At 43.0% G+C, this 21639-nt stretch overlaps 1 protein-coding gene across 1 annotated transcript; it reads right to left on the reverse strand.

Moving 5' to 3' along the window:
• Positions 1–2577: 2577 nt before the first annotated feature.
• On the reverse strand, positions 2578–20632 carry LOC101322483 (tyrosine-protein kinase RYK-like). The gene is given in 7 exon segments (XM_019929155.3): positions 2578–3393; positions 3396–3627; positions 3629–4892; positions 9223–9356; positions 15104–15274; positions 17569–17811; positions 20606–20632. Coding segments are annotated over 7 exon segments (2571 nt in total). The 3' UTR covers positions 2578–2893.
• Between the last annotated feature and the right edge of the window lie 1007 nt (positions 20633–21639).

Consider the following 21639-nt stretch of genomic DNA (forward strand, 5'->3'; position numbering starts at 1 on the left):
AAAATTTTAAAAAGCAATTGGGAGACAATTGGAAGATGGAATACTGAATAGATATTTGAAGATAATCAAGAATTATAGTTTAAAATTGTATTGCAGTTATCTTTTAAAAGACTCAGTCTTTAAGGGCTGTGGTTTTAGAACTTTAACATGCATCAGAATCACCTGGAGAACTTGTTAAAATGCAGATTACTGTGTCTCATCCCCAAGATTTTCTAATTCTGTAGAACTTTGTTGGAGCCCGAAAATTTCCATTTTTAACAAGCTGGATGATGGGTACATGCGGGTTATTTATTCCCTATTCTGTCTACTCTTGTTATGTTTGAAATTTCTATTTTAAACGTTTTTTTTAAGATAAGGGAAGAGAAAAAAATAGAAAAAGCATTTGACAATATCCAATTTCTGATTTTTTAAAAAAAAATCTCAACAAACTAGAGAATACAAGGGAGCGTCCTCAACCTAATAAGAATCTATGAAGGGCTTCCCTGGTGGTGCAGTGGTTAAGAATCCGCCTGCCAATGCAGGGGACACAGATTCGAGCCCTGGTCTGGGAAGATCCCACATGCCACGGAGCAACTAAGCCCGTGTGCCACAACTACTGAGCCTGCGCTCTAGAGCCCACGAGCCACAACTACTGAGCCCACATGCCACAACTACTGAAGTCCGTGCGCCTAGGACCCATGCTCTGCAACAAGAGCAGCCACCGCAATGAGAAGCCCGTGCACCACAACGAAGAGTAGCCCCCGCTCGCCACAACTAGAGAAAGCCCATGCACAGCAACAAAGACCCAATGCAGCTAAAAATATTAATTAATTTTTTTAAGAAAAGAATCTATGAAAGTCCTCAGGTAACATCGTATCTGATAAAAGACTGAATACTTTCTCCCTAAGATCAGCAACGAGACAAGGATATCTGCTCTCATCATTTCTATTCAACATTGTACTGGCTAGCTAGTACAATGAGGCAAGAAAAAGAAAGAAAAAGCATCCAAATTGGAAAGAATAAGTAAAACCGTCTTTATCTGCAGACAGCATGATAGCCTATGTAGAAAATCCTTTGAGGTCTACAAAACAGCTGCTAGAACTAAGAAGAAGGTTTTGCAATACTGTGGCAAGGACAGACAGACAGGCTGGGTAGGAGCTGGATGGCTGTGGGGAAGGGTTTTCTATCTTTATTTTTCTAAAGCCCCTAGGAGCTTTTTTTCCTCCTGAGCTTGCATTCTATCACAACCTGGGGGCCTTCCCTGACTGATATTGAGAGTGAAGACTTATTCCTTACTTAATCGTATTTCTCCAAGGAGAAATTCCTGAGAGCCATGGCTCTCAAACTTGTCTGCACACTGGAATCACTTGGGGAACTTCGAAAACTCCTGCTGCCCGGGTTCCACCTCCACGGATTGTGATTTAATTATACTGAGGTATGGCCTGGATGTAGGATCCCCAATTCTGATGTACAATGTACCTTGAGAACCACTGCCCTACAGGAATATTTCTGGCCTGGTAACCTCTGTGAACAGTGAGTTTAGGAGGTGAAATTGGGCAAGCATGGCTCAGGCTCTACTGGATTTTATGTGGGATCTGCCTGCCTTTAAAATTTAGTGATTCTCTTCTGCTACTCTGAGCCATAAATTGTACGGCAAGGGGCAGAGGGAACAGGAGGTGGGAGAAGACTATGGCTGTCCAGGAGTGACTGACTATGACAAGGTAAATCTAGCTAGTTCAGATATAAGGAAGTCCACTTAGTCATCAGACTTAAAGCCATCTATTCTTAAAACCTTACCTCCCCAACATTTATTTGGAAAAAGTTCAAAGCATATATACTCACCACATACATTCAGTACATTCATCAGTTGTTAATACTGTGTTCCATTTGTCATCTTTCTCTTATTTTTTTCCTTTTTTCTTTTTTGGCTGAACCTATGTTGTTCAATAGGTATCTCTTAAGAACAAAGGCATTTTTCTACTTAATCATGATACAATTTTTACCCTCAGGAAGTTTAACATTGATACATTATTATCTATTATACATTCCATATTTATATTACCCTAGTTTACCTCAAAAGTTCCTTTATACCTGTTTTAAAGACCGTACACTGCATTTACTGGTCTTGTCTCTTTACTATCCATAACCTATAGAATAATCTCCCTCCTTTTCAGAAGACACTGACAAGTTTGAAAAGGCCAGACTGTGTCATAAAATACACCATAATGATGCTTCCTTATGATTAATTCATGTTAAATATTTAGCATGAATACCAGGTTTGTGATGTCGTATGCTTCCAATTGCATCACATCAGTAAGAACACAATGTCAGTTTGTTCCAGTATCTCCGATGCTGGATTTAATCACTTTGGTTAACGTGGTGCCCACCAGATCTCTTCATTTTAAAGGTATCTTTTCCCTTTATACTTAATAAGTAACCTGTTGGGTGATACTGTGAGCCCATACGAATATCCTGTTCCCCAACAAACTTATACCCATGGTTTTAGCATCCATGGATAATCAGTTATTACTGATTGCAAATAGTGATTTGCAGTAGTGGTGTTTGCAAATAGTGATTTTCTAATTCTATCATTCCTTCTACATTTTTTTTTTAAAAAAACTGTTTATTTATTTTGTAAGAATGTACCCCTAGTCCAAAGTTAACTATGTTTAAAAAAATTTTTGGCCAAAAAATTTACAAAAACATTTTCAGTTCAACCTAATGAAAGTGATGTCTAGAAAATATTTGACATCATTAAGTCTGCCTTAGATAGGGCCGATTCTAAAGCATTCCTAAGGCACAGTGTTCTGGAAGACAAATGTGCTTCTGTGGTGCTGCGCGGCGTATGCAGCAGCCGTGACTGGCTACAAGTGAGCCCTGGCAGGCTCCTTCCTCTGGGGGACTGTGAGAGGAGTCAGACGTAGGCCTCCAGGGCTGCATGGAACTCTGTGAGACACTGGACCAGCTGCTGGAACTTGGGCCTCTCCTCCGGACCTAAGGCCCAGCAACAAGCCATCACAGCAAATAGTTCAGCAGGACAGTTGATCGGCTGGGCTATTCGGTAACCATCTATCAGGTACGCGGCCATCTCCAACGGGTCGATGTCCACGTAGGGCGTTTGGCCCAGAGTCATGAGCTCCCACAGCGTCACTCCAAAGGCCCACACATCACTAGCACTGGAGAACTCATTATTAACCAGACTTTCAAGAGCCATCCACCGAACTGGCCTGTTTTCGTTGTCCCCCAGACAATGAGACTCCATAGGGAACAAGTCTCTGGAGAAGGTATTGTCTGTGATCTTAACTTGAAGTGTGTCATCCATGACACAGTTCCTAGCAGCCAGGTCTTCGTGGATGACTTCCCTTCTGGCCAGATAGCTCATTCCACAAGCAATCTGAATAGCCACGTGGACAGGTCTTGTTGAGAAATTGCTTGTGGATTTTCGGCCTCTACTAATCTGCACTGCCGTAAAAACAATCTAAGATTCCCCCAATTCATGTAAGGCAATATCACCATGGGCTTTTCTCCTTCTTCTATACAGACATGAGTAATAGGAAGAAGATTCCTGTGATGAAGACCTCGTAGCTTACAACTTTCAGTAAGCATCATTGTCACCTGAATTTCAGAAGCTTGATCTTTACCTGTTTTTAACAAATGCTTGTTTTTCCTTATTTGGATCTTTTTCATCTACTAAAATCCCATGGAAAACACGCCCAGAAGTACCTTCTTGGAGTACATCTTTTAGAGTTATCCTCTCCCTGGATATTGCGATATCCTTCACCTTAGCTTTGGCTTTCAAAAGAGTGACACTTCTCAGGTCATTCTTCTCTATCCGCAAGGTGGGATAACCTGAGGAGCTGGCGATAGGAGTTGCATTGTTGGGTGTGTCGGTTCTCAGATACTGAGTCGTCTGGTTAGATGGCTGAGACAGCCCTTGGGAACTACTGCTGGCACTGATGCTGTCATCCAGTTCAATCCTTTTCATACGAAGAAGGTGCAAAACAGCTAATATTATTGCTACGAGAAATATTACTGCACAGCAAACCCCTACGCTGATATAAAACACACGCGTAGAAGTGGTTGGAGCCGCATGTACAGGATCATAAATAGTTCTGCTAGTGTTTTTGTCCAAGGATGACGTTTTTACTTCTTCAAGTTTTTTGTAGCACATTTTCCTTCGTTTAAAATTTAAGACTGTAAAGTTTTTTGAAGAATTTACTGTCAAGTTGAGCTGCATTAGTATCATAACCTCAGAATCTACTTTGCCAGTACAGGAAAGCTCGACCCGAAGCACTGATAAAGTGCGTGGAGCTTCCCCCTGAGCAGAAATGTTGACCTGGGGCACGTCCATAGCCAGGAAATTGTCTACTTGGAATCCCAGCTTATATTCAACCTTGGACTTTGCATGCCAAGTGAAGTGCACGAAATTTGTCTCGCTGGGTACTAACGGGTTAAAGGATAGGGCGTAGTGACTAATAAGATCATTTCTCACATAATAAAGTTCTGCAACAAAACCGATGAGCCGGCGCACCTCGTCCTCTCTCAGGCAGAGGCTCACGCCAGGCCCCGCGTACGCGGTAGGCAGCGCCGGCGGCCTCGGGGCAGGGGCGGCGGCAGGGCTCTCAGGCCGTGGGTCCACGGGAGGCGGCCCCGGCCCAGCGGCCCCGGCCGCGCCGTCCTGCGCATGGCCTCCGCCGCCGACGCCGAGGAGAAGCGTGGGCCGCCCGCCGCGCCGCCGCCGCCCACCCCCGGCCCCGAGCCCCTCACAGCCCCGAGCCGGAGGCGGCCGCCCAGCTCGTCGCGCCGCCGGCCCGTGGCAGCTTGCCGCCGCTTCAGACCGCGGGAGTGCGCCGCCGCCGCCGCCGCCGCCACGTCCTCCTCGGCCGCATCTTCCGCTGCGGGAGGCGGGCCTCCTTCCACATTTTTAACTGGAGTTCTTTTATAAAAAAGAGCTTTCCTCCCTTCCCCTCACTGCCTGCTTTTTTGAGTATGACTATGGACGCAGGGATTCCTTGTTTATTTATCAAATTATGATCCATTTCTGTCATTTGTCTTTTTGAAACCAGCTCTTGTGTTGTTTCCATATATCCCCGTTAGTTTTTAAATAGTGTCTTTATTTCTGCTACAAGATATTTTAAGCTCATATAATATATTTCCTTCTCCAGACCTGGAAGCAGCCGTTTCTCCAAGAAGTTCCCATTCCTTTTGACTGGAAATGGTATTTATTATGCCATTTCTCTTTGATACAAAGTTTTGTTTTGTTTTGTTTTTATCTTTATCTGCCTGACTCCTACATCTATCTCCAAGTTTGTTCCAAACTCGGGCAGGTGAAAAATAAGGTGTTATGTATTAAACCCTTTACCCTTCAATACCTGACCCAGTGTAATATAGAATAGGCTCACAACTTATCTTTACAGTACTATATTGATTCAACAAATATTTTTTGAATGCTTACACTGTGCTAAAGCACCCGGGATAAAATTTGAAACAAGACACACACAGTCATGGCCTTCCTGTGCTTACAGTCTAGTGGAGAAGGCAAATATGAATCAAATGATCATATAAATATTTAACTACAAACACTGTAAATCTCTAAAACTAGGCACACTGAGTTCTAGGCATACATCAAGGAGTCTGGCATATTCTGGGTTGGGAAGGGTTCCCTTAAAATAGGAACTTAGAAGGACTTCCCTGGCGGTCCAGTGGTTAAGACTCTGCACTTCCACTGCAGAGGACACAGGTTCGATCCCTGGTCGGGGAACTAAGATCCCGCATGCTGCGTGGCATGGCCGATAAATAAATAAATAAATAGGAACTGAGATCTAGGATCTGAAAAGTGGATAGGAGTTACTCAGTTCAAGGGAAAAAGGCGTGTGTGTGTGTGTGTGTGTGTGTGTGTGTGTGTGTGTTGGGGGTAGTGGTGCTGGTGGCAGAGGGTATGGGAGTAGTGAGTCTAGCAGGTTCTGAGGTAAAGAGAGGAAATTGGAATATCTGAGAAACAAGAAAAATGCTGAGGTCTTTACTGTCATAAGCTAGGGTAAGGGACTATGGGGTAGCTGGCAGGCTGGGCAGATGCTCACTCCATAGGACCCTGAGGGCACAGAAGTGAGATTGGAGTTGATAATGCTGAGAGTTTAGGAACACATAGGTACACAAAGCCAATAAACAAACATGCTCCAAGAGCCTTCAAAGGCAGTGTGGAGGTCTCTGGAGGAAGAGAAAGAGATGGATAAGAGCTGGAATTTTGTGTGGATCTTCTGCAGGGAGGAGGAAGGGATAGGTGAGAGGTTACGGGAGGGAACAGTCTGAGCACAGGGCTGACCTTCACCCTTCCCTTACTCTGAAGGATCTGCCCTTGTGCTCTCCTAAGATGTGGCACCACTGAAAACCTGGTCCCGGGCTTCCCTGGTGGCGCAGTGGTTGAGAGTACGCCTTCCAATTCAGGGGACACGGGTTCGTGCCCTGGTCCGGGAGGATCCCACATGCCGCGGAGCGGCTGGGCCCGTGAGCCATGGCCACTGGGCCTGCGCGTCCGGAGCCTGTGCCCCGCGATGGGAGAGGCCACGACAGTGAGAGGCCCGCGTACCACACACACACACACACACACACACACACAAAAACAAAACCTGGTCTGTCTCAGCCCTGTAGAGGTGGAAAATTTTAGCAGTGATAGCTGGGAGGAAGGGAGTCCAGAGAATAATCTGAATGATTCCTTAAAGCTACATACAATCTGTGAGGCATGTGGGAGTGCTCTAAAAAAAATTTTTTTTTAAGTTTTCCAACTCCTTTTACAATGCTAGCAGAACTGACACCAAATCTGATTGACATAGTAAATGCAAAGAGAAAGGAGTAACATAAAAGTTACCATCTTAACCATTTTCAAGTGTACAGTTCAAGTAGTGTTAAGTACATTCACGTTGTTGTGGAACCAATCTCCAGAATTATTTTCTTTTCTTTTTTTTCTTTTTTTTTTTTTTGCAGTAAGCGGGCCTCTCACCGTTGCGGCCTCTCCCGTTGCGGAGCACAGGCTCCGGACGCGCAGGCCCAGTGGCCATGGCTCACGGGCCCAGCCGCTCCGCGGCACGCGGGATCCTCCCGGACCAGGGCACGAACCCGCGTCCCCTGCATCGGCAGGCGGACTCTCAACCACTGCGCCACCAGGGAAGCCCTCCAGAACTATTTTCATCTTGTGAAACTGAAACTCTGTACCCATTTATCCATTGATGGACACTTGAGTGGCTCCCACCTTTTGGCTAATGTAAAGAATGCTATGAGCATGGGTGTACAAATACCTCTTTGAGTCCCTGCTTTCAGTTCTTTTGTATATATACCCAAAGGTGGAATTGCTGGATTACATGGTAATTCTATTTTTAATTTTTTGAGGAACTATTATACCAAACTTTTCTCCATTGCAACTGCAAAAGGATTTCAATTTCTCCAATTTACCAATCTTTATTGGTTCCTGTTTGGGTTTTTTTTTACATACTGGCCATCCTAATGAGTGTGCATTTATTTTTAAAGTACACATGTTTATTGTGGAAATTAGAGATACAGAAAAATATAAATGAAAGAAAAAAGTAAAAACAAAACTGTTTTTAAATGTTCCATTTTAAAACGAGAAAGCATAGGGTTGCTATGTAAACATAAAAAGAACCTTTGTTTAAAGAAATGCAAAGAGATTAATTAATAGAAGAGTGAGCAAAGGACAGGCACGGGAAGGTTGCCAGGGATGAAACAGAAGTAGCTAATATTATGTAAAAGGGTTGGTATCTGGTACTGGGGAGACGAGGGTAGGAGCCTGCCTAGTTCACTGGCTACTTCCACCTGGTGAGGACACTGTTGAAGGGGCCTCCTGCAGCTACTACAGCTGGAGGGGTGTCAAAAACACTCTGCTCTGCCCTGCACAGACTATAACCCCAACCGGTTTATCCACTGAATACAAAAAAACGGAGGCTAGACAGCCAGAGGAAACATTTCCTTCCCTAACACCAAAACAAATGATATATTTGGAATGCTCCGCAGAAAATACAGAAGAGAATCGAGCCCTTTAAAAGCTCTAAAAACACAAATGAGGTGGTCAAACTACACATTTTGTTTTAGAGATAAGAATGCTGGGAAAGAATTTTGGAAAAGCAAGAACATTAAAGCACTTTGTCCAGACTGCAATGCCAGACAATAGTTTACCCTGCACTCATTCAATTATCATGCCGATAGCGAAGCAGCTCACCGGGGGAACTCTGGAGGTGCAGCAGCTCCCACTGGAATCTGAAGCTATGTGGTGGTCTTAAAACAGGCCCCAAAATGCTTGGAAACACCTCCTGTCAAGAGGCGGCCGCTCTGTCTCCCGAATGAATCCAGTGGGCTTATGACTGTTTCAGCTGATAGAGTATGACAGAAATGATGCCATGTGATTTCTGGAGTTGGGTCCTGAAAGGCTATGCAGATTCCCCCCAGTTTTCTTGGACCACTCACTCTACAGAAGTTTCTTTACTGGGTCCTCACTCTAGAAACCCAGCCACCATGCTGTGAAAAGCCAAGCTTGGGAGAGGCCAAGTGTTGGCACCAGCTGACAGCCCAGCTGAGCCCAGCCTTGGCGTCATCTCAGCCCAGGTGCCTCACATGTGAATAAAGAAGCCTCCAGATGATTGCAGCCCTCAGCCTTTCAAGGCATTCCCAGCCTTCTGAATCTTCAGAACAAGAGGCCTCAGTCATGGAAGAGAGATGACTAGGTCCTGTCTGAGTTCCTGATCCACAGAACCTGTGGTAGTTTATATTTCAATGTCTTTGGGATCATGTGTTGTGCAACAGGAGATAACCAAACCAAATAGTTAAATTACTAGCACTACAAAGAAAGAAATTTCAACTACTGGTTAAGACTATTAATTCACCTGTGTCTAGTAGAAGAGTTAGTGGTGTTACAGGTACTTAAAAATCAAAGAACTTGGACGATTCAGCTAGCAGTCACTTTCTAGGAATGCTGTCCTCATTCCACAGATAGATTATTCTTACGGGTGAAAATCCTGGTAGGGCTGTGGAGATGGATCACTCTTGATCTTACGGCTGAGTCTCGCATCAGTGGAAATTCCCTATGTCTGTAGGGATTTTGCAATAATGTTTGATGACAAAGAGGATGTCCTGTAAGATTCCCCATGTGGGAAAAAGATGTTGTCCTAGGTGCTGTGAGCTTCCTAGACCTCAGTCTAGAGGAGAGTATGATGAGCTAGCCCCTCATTGAGGACTTACTTTCTTAAATGCAGTGGTGGACAGAGCTGGCTGGGGTCGAGGTAGAGAGCCTTTCTGCTCAGTCCCTTGGAGTCCTCTTGGGGTTTAACAGAAGACTGGAATGGCTGGTTATAGTGCTGATAAACCCTCGGAATCTATAGTACATACATAGGATGACAGATGGTCTATGAACAAACAAACTGTAGAATTACTTTGGATGTGATTATTTCTGGCTAGGGCGGGGGTGTGGGCAGTGGCAGAGGAGGGAGTGGTGATCCTGGTATACCCATTATTAAAACAGTTTCCAGTTTTGTCTGCATCTGTTATTGAACACACAGTGAATCAAACAAATATAACAAGTCAGGAGCTTCAATAAAAATTGATGGACCTTTGGAAGGATCTTAAAACGAGCTCATGACCATTACAGGATCATAGGTTAGACACTGAATCCATAGTATTTGCTAACAAATAAAATAATAATAATAATATATATACAAATATTAAGGGATTGTTATCAAAAGAATTTTCTAATAGTAAAAGCAGTATTTGGATACAAATTTAACTCTTTATTATGTAAAATTTTAAACATATGAATGAGTGGAGAGAATAGTATAGCAAACCCACAATTTCAATAATTAGCAACGTATGGCCAATGCTGCTTCATCTATAGCCCCACCCACTCTTTCCCAGCCCAGCTTATACCTGCTTCATTACCATTTCACTGGAAAACTGTAGTACTGTTTCTTAAGTTGGGGCCCCAAATAACTCACATGACGTGGACTTACCCCAGACCTGTTGCTTAGAGCCAAACCTGAGTTCAGCCAAAATCAACCCAACCAACCCACAGACCCATGAGTGGAAAAATAAATATTTGTTGTTGCAAACCACTGAGATTTTGAGGTTGTTTTGTTAAGTAGTATTATTTGTCGATAGTTACCTGAAATTTATAACAAAATGTTAACAGTGGTCTTCTTTGGGTGGAGGGGATATAAGTAGATTTTTCATTTTCCAATTGTACTTTTTGTATTTTCCACATTTTCTACTTTTAGCTTATACTATCTTTTAAATTAGACTTGGAAAAATAATATATTTGAAAAGAAGAATTAGAAGGAAAAAAAAAACAATGAAAATAATGAAGTCGTTTCTCCTTCCCAATTCTGTACTTAAACTAGAATAAACTTGTTTACTTTCCACAGTACATGCAAGGTACAATCAACTAAGCATTGAAAGTTTCACATTGTAAACGCTGTAAAAAAAAAAATGTTATGTCTTAACAACCAAATCATTACGGGCTTGTCTTGGTCCTTCTTCTTGAAGGCTTCCCTATTTAGACAGATGCACTGGCCCGTCTTTCCTCCACTGCCTCTAAACCCATAAACCGCACATTTCTGCCTTGTTCTAACAACCTTTTCCATTTGTAGAACAAGGAAAGGAGAAACTGAAGGATCAATATATTATTCAATTACCAAATAATTAGGGGTAAAGATTTGAAATGTAGCTCTTACAGTATTGAAGAATCCCACCATCTGGTTATATATAAGCCATGGTAATACTCTGCCCCATTTTCTTACCTCATGTATCAGAGTAGAAAGTTATTTATCAATACAGCCCATGTCTTTTTCCATATTATCCCACATTACCTTCGATTATTAAAAATTGTGTCATACATATGTTTGCCAGCTGGTTACGTACAGCCATAAAAACATATCCCCTACAAGGACACGTTTGAAAAAATTAGTGACAACATGAATGAGCCTGGAAGACATCACGCTAAGTGAAATAAGCCAGACTTAGAAAGACAAATACTGCATGATTCGCCGATATGAGGTACCTAAAGTAGTCAAACTCATAGAAGCAGAGAGTAGAACGGTGGTTGCCTGGGGCTGGGTGGGAGGGGAAAATGGGGAGATATTGGTCAAAGGGCACAAAGTTTCAGTTATGCAAGATGAATAAGTTCTGGATATCTAATGCACGGTGTGGTAACTGTAGTTAACGATACTGTATTATATACTTGATATTTGCTAAAAGAGTAGATCTTAAGTGTTCTTACCACAAAAAAAGCAAGAAAGCAAGAAGAAAGGAAAGAAGGAAGAAAGGAAGGAAGGAAGGAAATGGTAACTATGTGAAGTGATGAATTTGTTAATTAGATTGATTGTGGTGATCGTTTCACAATGTATTTAAAACATCAAGTTGCATACCTTAAATATATACAATTCCTATTTGTCAATAATACCTCAGTAAAGCTGGAAAAAAGAAAAGAAAAATATGCATGCATACAACAATGAATTAGGCAAAGATAAACTCATTGTAGTACAGGTCTCACACATTCCTTAAGTGTTAGAGCCTATTAAGAAATGACAAGAGGGCTTCCCTGGTGGCGCAGTGGTTGAGAGTCCGCCTGCCGATGCAGGGGACACGGGTTCGTGCCCCGGTCTGGGAAGATCCCATATGCCGCGGAGCGGCTGTGCCCATGAGCCATGACCACTGAGCCTGCGCGTCCGGAGCCTGTGCTCTGCAACGGGAGAGGCCACAACAGTGAGAGGGCTGCGTACCGCAAAAAAAAAAAAAAAAAGAAAGAAAGACTCCTGTACAAAAATGACAATGTGACTGTGAATCACAGATATTCTAAAAGTAATTGTGATATTCAGTTTGGGGATTCATGTGTTTGACCCTAGGAGGAAAGACCAAGAAGAATCTGCATAATTAGTCCATAGTAGTCAACAGTAGTCCAGAAGAAAGAAATTGGAAGTCATTGAAGTGCCGAAGGAGGCCACTAGATACGGAAACAAATCACACACCACACCACCAGCACCATCACCATCACCACCATCAGCATCACCACCAGCCAGCAGCAACAGGTGTTCCCTTCCCTCCTATAGCCAGGGACACAAAATTAGATACTACTCCTTTGAAGTAACTCTGATTCAACTAGGACAAAATATATTGCACTTTTATGCAAAAGTGCTCTCTAGTGAAAGAAATAATGGCAAACGAAATGTACTTTAAATGAGGAATTGCCTTACTAGGCTACTTTGCCTGTAGGTAGGAAATTGATTTACATTGTTAAAAATCGCAGTCTTAAAGCTTCTCTCCTGGCAACTGTGATTACTCTTACAATGGGTAGGGCAATTTCAGAAAGCATTTATCTTGATTCACTTTGCAAAATGGTACAAAGAAAGCTGGAGAGTTATACAGTACACAGGTGAGGAAAATATATGGAAAAGTACCATAATGTAAGCAATCAGTTCACAAGACACCACAGGGCTATCTACTAATGAAAATCAGAAACTGCATTGATCTGTGAATCAGTAGTCAGCCTGGAAGGCTGATTCAAAGACATCCAAGATGTGAGACCCTGAGCAGTTTATTCCAATGACATACATCAACCTTTCTGTGAGGACTAGATGTAATTTTACCTCTATATGTCAGGTATGATTCTTAGCCCCAAAACTCATGACTCCAAGAAATAGAACTGCTTCTGTTTTTTATAAGTCGAACTTAATGTCTAACCCTGACCTTTATCCTTATTTGCTTGATCCTATTTAACAGATAAAAATTTACCCTCAGTTCTTTCCACGGTTTTCTGAAGGTATGGGAAGGTGGGGTGAGGGAGCATGACTTTTGTCATCTGACCTTAGACATGGCCCTCGCGATGCCCACTGACCTTCCCTCCCTCTCCCCATGGATTCAACATCCCCTTTCTACAGCCGCAAGGTCCAGAAATCTTTACTAGGCTCTTTCTGGACCTGTCTGACCAGATGCCCCCTGCAGCCATTTCTCCCCAGAGATACTATCAAAGGAAGGTGAAGGTCCCCTCTGCTCTCAGAAGCCAAAGGTATCTCTCAGCCTCTTCAGATCCATTTCCTCCCCGTCCCTAGAAAATTAAAATACCATTACTCCCTTGAGGATTACTAAATGTAACCTAGGATGTTTTTGAGAAGAATATGTGGTACGTGTACAGTATATTATTTAACATCACAGTAGAGCTTTGGGCAGCATTACATAATCAAACACATCCATATTTCTGCAGTAAAATATGTGAATATTCACTCTGTGTGGATGAATAAAAAGATGGTCTCTCCTTGCCCAAGTCAGATTTGGCCACCAAATACATGTGCTGCAAATTTAAAACTTTGGGTTTCATAATCACAGACAAAGATTGTGGATCTGTAACTGAATTTGAGCAAGTTAGATATGAGTCTGATGTAACTCCGCTACAGTGCAATAGAAAGTCAAAAAAGGAAGGTGATGTTAAGGGCTCATAAGGTTTGTAAAGACATCACGGAGGAGAAAGCACTTGAACAAAGTCTGGATAACGTGTGGAATTTGCAAAGATCAGAAAATAAAAAGCATCCCATGTGAGGAATAGAAAGAACTTGATTATACTAAATATCATCTGTCATGAGGAAAGTGCAAACTAAAACAATACTGAGATAACACTATATACCTACTAGAATGTCTAAAATCCAAAAATCTGAAAATATCAAATTCCGATGAGAATGTGGAGCAACAGGAACTCTCATTCATTGCTGGTGGGAATGTAAAATGGTACAGCCACTTTGGAAGACATTTTGGCAGTTTTTTTACAAAGCTACACATGGTCTTACCATACAATTGTGCTCCTAGGCATTTATCCATTCGATTTGAAAGCCTATGTGCTCACAAAAAACCACATGTGAATGTTTATAGCAGCTTTAGTCATAATCCTCCCACACTGGAAGCAACCAAGATGTCCTTCAACAGGTGAATGCATAAAGAACTGTGGTACATCCGGACAATGGATCATTACTGAGCAACAGAAAGGAATAAGCTATCAAACTACACAAAGACATGGAGGTATCTTAAATGAATATTTCTGAGTGAAGCTATCTAATCCAAAAAGGCTACATACTGCATGATTCCATTCATATGACATTATGGAAAAGGCAAAACTAGAGAGATGGTAAATAGATTAGTGGATGTCAGGGGTTCAGGGTGGGGAAGGGTTGAACCGGCGAAACACAGAGGATTTTTTAGGACAGTGAAACTATCCTGTGTGACACTGTGATGGTGGATACATGGTACCACATATTTATCAAAACTCAAAGAGCTTTAAAGCACAAAGAGTCAACCTTAAAGGAGGCAAAAAAATTTTTTTAATTGTTTAGAAGGTGAGAGGTTCCCAGGATAGAAGGTAGAACGTGACAAAATAATCTATTACAAATATATGAAACAACCTCATTGAAGAGGATGAGGGGGGAAGGTGCTGATGTAAGTCATTGTGGAAATGAGTGGAGTCTGTAAATGAAAGGCAAAAGAAACTTTAGTTGATCAAGTGGGGTATGGGTTAACAGTTCTGAAACCACTATCCGTGTATACTAGGATTGAACTATTAAGTAAACACATGGCAGATGTTGGGGCAAGGTTTCTCAGAAGCAGTTACAGATAAGCAAGGAGCAAAGGCTAGAGTGATCCATTTAGTAATGGATTAGAATTGAAGATATTAGGGCTTCCCTGGTGGCGCAGTGGTTGAGAGTCTGCCTGCTGAAGCAGGGGACACGGGTTCATGCCCCGGTCCGGGAAGATCCCACATGCCGCGGAGCGGCTGGGCCCGTGAGCCATGGCCGCTGAGCCTGCGCGTCCGGAGCCTGTGCTCTGCAACGGGAGAGGCCACAACAGTGAGAGGCCTGCGTACCGCAAAAAAAAAAAAAAAAAAAAAAAAAGAATTGAAGATGTTAATATGAACTTATGCTTATCTTAATGTAGATACAGATGGTTACCTATAGAAACATTTATAGATATATGCATATGCACTGGTTAGTATACACACATATACGTCCTTGCTGTCAGGTGATAGGGTCTAGAAGCAATGACATCCCAGTAGCAGTGAGTACACCCGGTGCCAGCTCTTGGTTTCTAATACCATTCTCCAGTCAAAGGAACCAGGGCCCCTTGGAGAATTGGCTGATTCCAGGACGGGGGGCAGGAAATATGCAAGATAAGTCTGGAGCATCTTGTAGTGCCAGAAAGTAAGGAAGTAGAGATATGTCAAAGTGATACAGGAGCCACCTGGAAGAGCTCCCAGTGGTGAAAGCTGGAAGAATTTGAGCAACAAAATAAATGAGGCAGTATTAGAATTATAACCAAGAGTATAAAGTAGATATTCATGAGTCCATACTACTGTAAATAAATGAGAGAATGAATAAGTGGGACAGAATAGGTAACTGACTCAGGCAGAAGAATTCCAAATAATTTATGCAGATACTTTGCCCTCAAGGGGAGGGCAAAGTATCTGCATGAATTATTTGGAATTTATGTATGTATGACTACATAGTCACTCCCTTCCAAAGAATAAAGTATAAAAGGAGAAAAAAAGAGTAACATTACCTCACCCAGGTGATCAGGGTTAACATCAACAGTGAAAAGTCATGGTGATAGTATGTACCCTTGATATGATATAAGAATGATACTTTATCTCTATTGTCTTCCTCCTAAAACCTAACAACACATGTAATCATGAGAAAAACATTAGACAAATTCCAAAAGAGGCACATTCTACAAAATACCTGACCAGTACTCCTCAAAACTGTCAATGTCATCAAAAACAAGGAAAGCCTGGGAAACTATGACAGCTAAGAGGAGCCTAAGGAGACATGACAACTGAATGCAGTGGTATCTTGGATGGGATCCTGGAACAGAAAAGAGCATTAGGTTAAAAACTAAAGAAATCTGTCTAAATAAAGTATGGACTTTAGTTAATAGTAATGTATCAGTATTGGCTCATTAATTGTAACAAATGTACCGTACTTATATATAAGATTTTTTTTTGATGTGGACCATTTTTAAAATCTTTATTGAATTTGTTACAATATTGATTCATTTTATGTTTTGGTTTTTTGGCCGCAAGGTATGTGGGATCTTAGCTCCCTGACCAGGGATCACACCAACACCCCCTGCATTGGAAGGCGAAGTCTTAACTACTGGACGGCCAGGGAAGTCCCTATAGGATGTTAATAATAGGGAAAACTGGGTAAGCATTTATGGGATTCTCTGTACCATGTAATTTTTCTGTAAATCTAAAACTATTGTGAAGTTTATTTTAAAAAAGAACCTAAGTCCTGCACATCCCAGATTTTGAGGCTTTCATCACTTTGCTTTTCTCATTACCGTCATCTATTGTCTTCTTGGCCATATACCCCTCCCTATTCAGAGCACTTTGTCACCTGGCTAATCTTTATTCCAAGATTCTTCATCATCTCTTTTTTAAAATTTATTTATTTTTCTTTTATTTTTTTGGCTGCATCAGGTCTTAGTCATGGCACACAGGGTCTTCCTTGAGGCGCACGGGATCTTTCATTGTGGCACACGGCCTTCTCTCTAGTTGTGGTGTGCGGGGTCCAGAGCGCGTGAGCTCTGTAGTTTGCAGCACTCGGGCTCTCTCGTTGAGGCGCACAAGCTCAGTAGTTGTGGCGCGGGCTCAATTGCCCCATGGCATGTGGGACCTTAGTTCCCTGATGGGGGATCAAACCTGCATCCCCTGCATTGGAAGGCGGGTTCTTCACCACTGGTCTACCAGGGAAGTCTCCCAAGATTCTTCATCATCGTGAGGCTCTTCAACATTCACATGGACAACCCATCCAGCCCATGCCTACCACTTCCTCATCTGTTCAATTCCAATAACCAGCATACAGTTTCTATGTCAGTCTCTCACTTCCAGAGCCATACAGTGTTACCTCCACACTTTGAATTTCTGACCACAGCCTACATCCCTCGCCCATTCACCTTCTTCTTCCATAGCCATAGTTATAATCTCTGGTTTTAGCTTGACGTAGAGTCACCTAAAATAAAAACTACACTTCCCGGATTACTTTCTGCTACATGTGACCCATATGACTAAATTCTGGCCAATCAGTTACCACTTTTGTTATTTGTCCTTAAATGGAGAGATCAAGTTCTTCTCTTACCCTCTTCCTCTCTCATGCTGGCTGAAATGTGTATATAACGGCTGGAGTTCCAACACCCATTTTGGATCATGAGATAACTATGGAATGGAAGCCACATATAGCAGAGTCATCAGATAGAATGTTCCTGGGTCTTTGATACTATAATGTAACCAACTCAGCTCTGACTGCACATCTCTGGAACTTTACATGAGAAAGAATTTCTATCTTGTTTAAGTAACTGTTATTTTGGGTTTTCATCGTTCCTAGTTGAACTTACAAATCAGTTCACTCCCTTATTCCATCAACCCCTCCTTGCCCTACAGCACAATGGTTCAGAGTAAGAGCTCTGAAATCAAACAGATTTGGTTTCACACCAGCTCTACCACTTCATAACTGCATGATCTTGGGCAAGTTACTTAAATGCTATCAGCATCAATTTCCTTACCTGTATCTTCCTTATTGTACCTATCTTATAGGGATATTGTGAGGATTTCACCTCATGAGACACATAAGGAGCTTCGTAAGCACCACTGTCCTTTGAGAATCTTGGTTTCAGCTCCCATAATGCATCACTTTGTCTGCTCTTACTGGCATTCTCAACATCCTCCCTTCCTTGTCCTGCTGCATCTTTCTTGCAAATCCCCACCTTGGTCAGTGCAAGTCTTCTCAGTGCCCACACGATTGTGGGCTAACACGGTTATGCACATCGAGACCACTACAGATGTATGGTCTCCAGACTCAGCAGGGCTCTATTGGAGGCTGGGAAATATTTGACATCTGTGGCTGTGGCCAGGCACATCCATTCCCCACTGTATTTATGCAGATGGCTCCTCAAGCCATCCCTAGAGGAAATAAACATGTTTATGCATCTTCTTCTTTAAAGAAAATTTCCCTCAATCCCTCATTTCTTTACCTACTACCCTTTATCCTCTCCTCATCCTAGCTCCTTGAAAGAACAGTCATCACACTACCGCCTGAGGAAAAGGAGAAGATTTGATGGAGGGATATCCCTCAAACTCAACATGGCCAAAACAACTCACCATGTGTTCCTTCTTCCTGAATCCCAGTCAATCCTGGTCCTGGGCCTGCACTCTTGAAGCTGAAACACTGGGTTCACCTTACACATTTCCTTCAAGTTCATGCAGGCCATTTCTTTCCCTTTCTTGCCTGGAATTATCTTTTGGGCACACTCTTGTCTTCATTTTCTGTCTAACAAACAGGCCCTCACCTTTCATGAGTCATATGATACTACCAATTCTTTCAAGGCTTTTCTGAAGTCCTGACGTCAGCCAGGGAGAACTGTCTCTCCTTTGTGTCCCTACATTATGCAGATTAAAAACCACCACTTTTGCAGCTGGATCACTTGACTTGTTTACATGTTTGTCTCCCTCTATCCAAGTGTAAACCTCTGTGGGGATTGCTATTATTTGACTTGTTTTTTATGCTCAGTGTCCAGCACAAAACCTGTTACATACTAGGTATTTAACAAACTGTTGGGACTTCCCTGGTGGTGCAGTGGTTAAGAATCTGCCTGCCAATGCAGGGGACACAGGTTCAAGCCCTGGTCCGGGAAGATCCTACATGCCGTGGAGCAACTAAGCCCATGTGCCACAACTACTGAGCCTGTGCTCTAGAGCCCGTGAGCCACAACTACTGAGCCCGCATGCCACAACTACTGAAACCCTCACACCTAGAGCCCGTGCTCTGCAACGAGACGCCACCACAACGAGAAGCCCGCACACCACAACGAAGAGTAGCCCCCGCTCGCCACAGCTAGAGAAAGCCCGCACGCAGCAACGAAGACCAAACACAGTCAAAATTAAATAAATAAATTTATTTTAAAAAAACCTGTTGTTGAATGAATGAATAAGTCAGTAAAAAGTGAGCAGAGGAAGAGAACCTGTAACAATAGCAAACACCTATTTGGTGTTTCGTGCATTCATTCAATACCAATTTTTTGAGTTCCTGGAATATGCCAGCCGTTGTTTTAGGCACTTGCAGTGAATAAAACGGACAAAAATGTCTACCCACAAGGAGGTTATTTTCTAATGAGAAAGACAGTCAATAAATAATATAAATAATAACTAAGCACACTGTATAGCATGTTAGAAGGTAATAAGAGCTGTATGGAAAAAAAGAGAGAGCAAGGCAAAGAGGGGTGCCAGTTGCAATAGTAAACAGGGCAGGCAGGGCCTGCCTCATTGAGAAAGCAAGATCTGAGCAAAGATTGGAGGGAAATGAGGGGTTTAGCCAAGGGCAAGAGCCCCCGAGGCAGAGGCAAAAGCTAAACCTTGAGGCCTAAGATGGGAATGTGCCTCATACAGTCTAGTGAACACAAGGAGGCCAGTGTGGCTGGGCCACAGGGAGCCAAGTGGGAGATGAGGACTGAGGGGCAATGGCAGGGGAGACAGACGATGGAAGGCCTTGTAGCCCACTGTAGAGACTTCAGCTTTTTCTCTGGGTGAAATCACATGCCATTGGTGGGTTTTGAGTATAAGTGTGACATGATCACTTTATGTTAAGAGATGACTTTGGGTGCTCTGTGGACAATGCCTTGTAGAGAGGCAAGGGCAGAAGCAGTGAGTTAGAGAGGAAGCTATTTCAGAAATCCAGGCCGACATGATGAGGGCCCAGAAGTGGTCAAATTCTGGTGATACTTTAAGAGGAAGCCTTTGATGTTGAGTGAGAAAGAGGAGTTGAGGATGACTCAGGTTTTTGGCCTGAACCAGCAGGAAGGCACGGCCCTAAAAGTTTTCCCTCTATTAACTCATCTAATCTCCACAATGAACTGATGAGGGAAGTAGTGCCAGGGTTCCTACTTTCAGTGGGGACACTAAGATAGAGAGGTCGTCCGGGTCACACAGTTCATAAGTGACAGAGCCAGGTTCTGACCAGGTGGCTGGTTCCAGAGTCGGTGCTCTCAGCCACTGCACCAAGCTCCCCTCCATGAAAGCAGCCTAGTTGGATACAAGGTTCTTATAGTCCGTGAAAATGCAAAAAGACCAAGGATAATTCTCTCATCTGGGCAAAACTATTTGGGCCTGAAGTAGGATATTTGGCACAATAAAAAGAAAGAAAGGAAAAGATTCATGGGCACGATAACACAAAGCAAGCGGAAGACACGCTGACCAAGATTCGTGCGGCTTTTAAGATAGAAGGCAGCAGGTCTGTGCTCACGGCCTTCACATTCAGGTAGTCAGATGCTTACATCATGCCTACTGAAGTTGTAAGTACTAAGCACAGAATGTCCCTTTGGGCAGCCTGGGCACTTGAAGCCAATACAACCTTGTACCAAGCCTTCTCTCTTAGTAACCACACTGTTCCCTAAATTAACTGAATCCTGTCGGCTTTAGAATATACACAAGGTACAGCAATATTTTCAAAATGCTGCAGCTTAAATATAGGAACAAATGCTCTTTTAGATGATAAGGGTGTTGCAGTTTGTAAAGATGGTTGGGCCATATGTGCAAGTACAGCCTCACCTGATACCAGCTGTCAGTGAAAGCCATGACCACACCCGGGTAGCCACATAAAAGTAAGAGCCCTCTGGTCTTCTCTCTGGGGCAGGCTGGTGTTACAGGACCTGTTGTGAGCCTGCTGCATTGTGATTGCATCTGCTGGAAACGTCTAGAAAAACTTTTGTCCCCACCTCCTCCCCAATCAACACATATACTTACGTCCTGAAGTGGAGGTACCAAAACCCTTGGTCTCTTTTGGGTAAGGATCCACCTTCTTTTCCTCCCCACTCAAGTCTGGTAAATCTGTATTCTTTGTGCTTATGTTATTTCATATTTTCACCAGTTACTACAGAAGGCTTTTAAATACATGATCTCATTTAAACCATACAACAATCCAGCCAGGAGAACTTGTACTATTATCCTCGTTTTACAGATGAAGAAACAAGCTGAGAGAGGTTAACTGGCTTGTTCAAGGTCGCTTGGCATCTAATATCCATGCCTCACAGCTTCAGATTCAACCTCCTTTCCACACTCCCACACTGCTTCTCTGAACTGTGCAGCACATCTCATCCTTGGTCAATCAGTCGCCAGATTCAACTCTCCCACCAGAAGCTCTCTCACATCAGCCTCTTTCTTTCCAGTCACACATTCCAGCTCTCTTCCCCTCACCCTAATCAACTAATTTATCTCTGCCTTTAGTGTCTCAGGCCTCCACCCCACCCTACCAGGTGACTCTTCTTAAGGTACCACTTTGGTCATACCTCTCCTCTCCCCCAAATCCTTGGATGCTCCTATTTGCCTGAGGCATCAAGGGCGGATGCTGCAGCAGCACATCTCCAGTGTCAGAGCCCTCCTCCCTACTGGCCTCATCTCTCTGTGACACCTACAGGTGCCTCGCTCAATCTGGTCTGTTGGCCATTCCCTACACTTTCCTAATGCTTTCCTTCCCCTGGGCCTTGAGTTGTTATTTCTTTTCACTTAGAACACCTTGCCCACTAACCCACTCCCCATTTTGACAACCTGTACATCTTAAATACATGACCCAAATTTAAATACCT

This window comes from Tursiops truncatus, chromosome 3 (genome assembly GCF_011762595.2).
Source record: "Tursiops truncatus isolate mTurTru1 chromosome 3, mTurTru1.mat.Y, whole genome shotgun sequence".
Lineage (NCBI taxonomy): Eukaryota > Metazoa > Chordata > Mammalia > Artiodactyla > Delphinidae > Tursiops > Tursiops truncatus.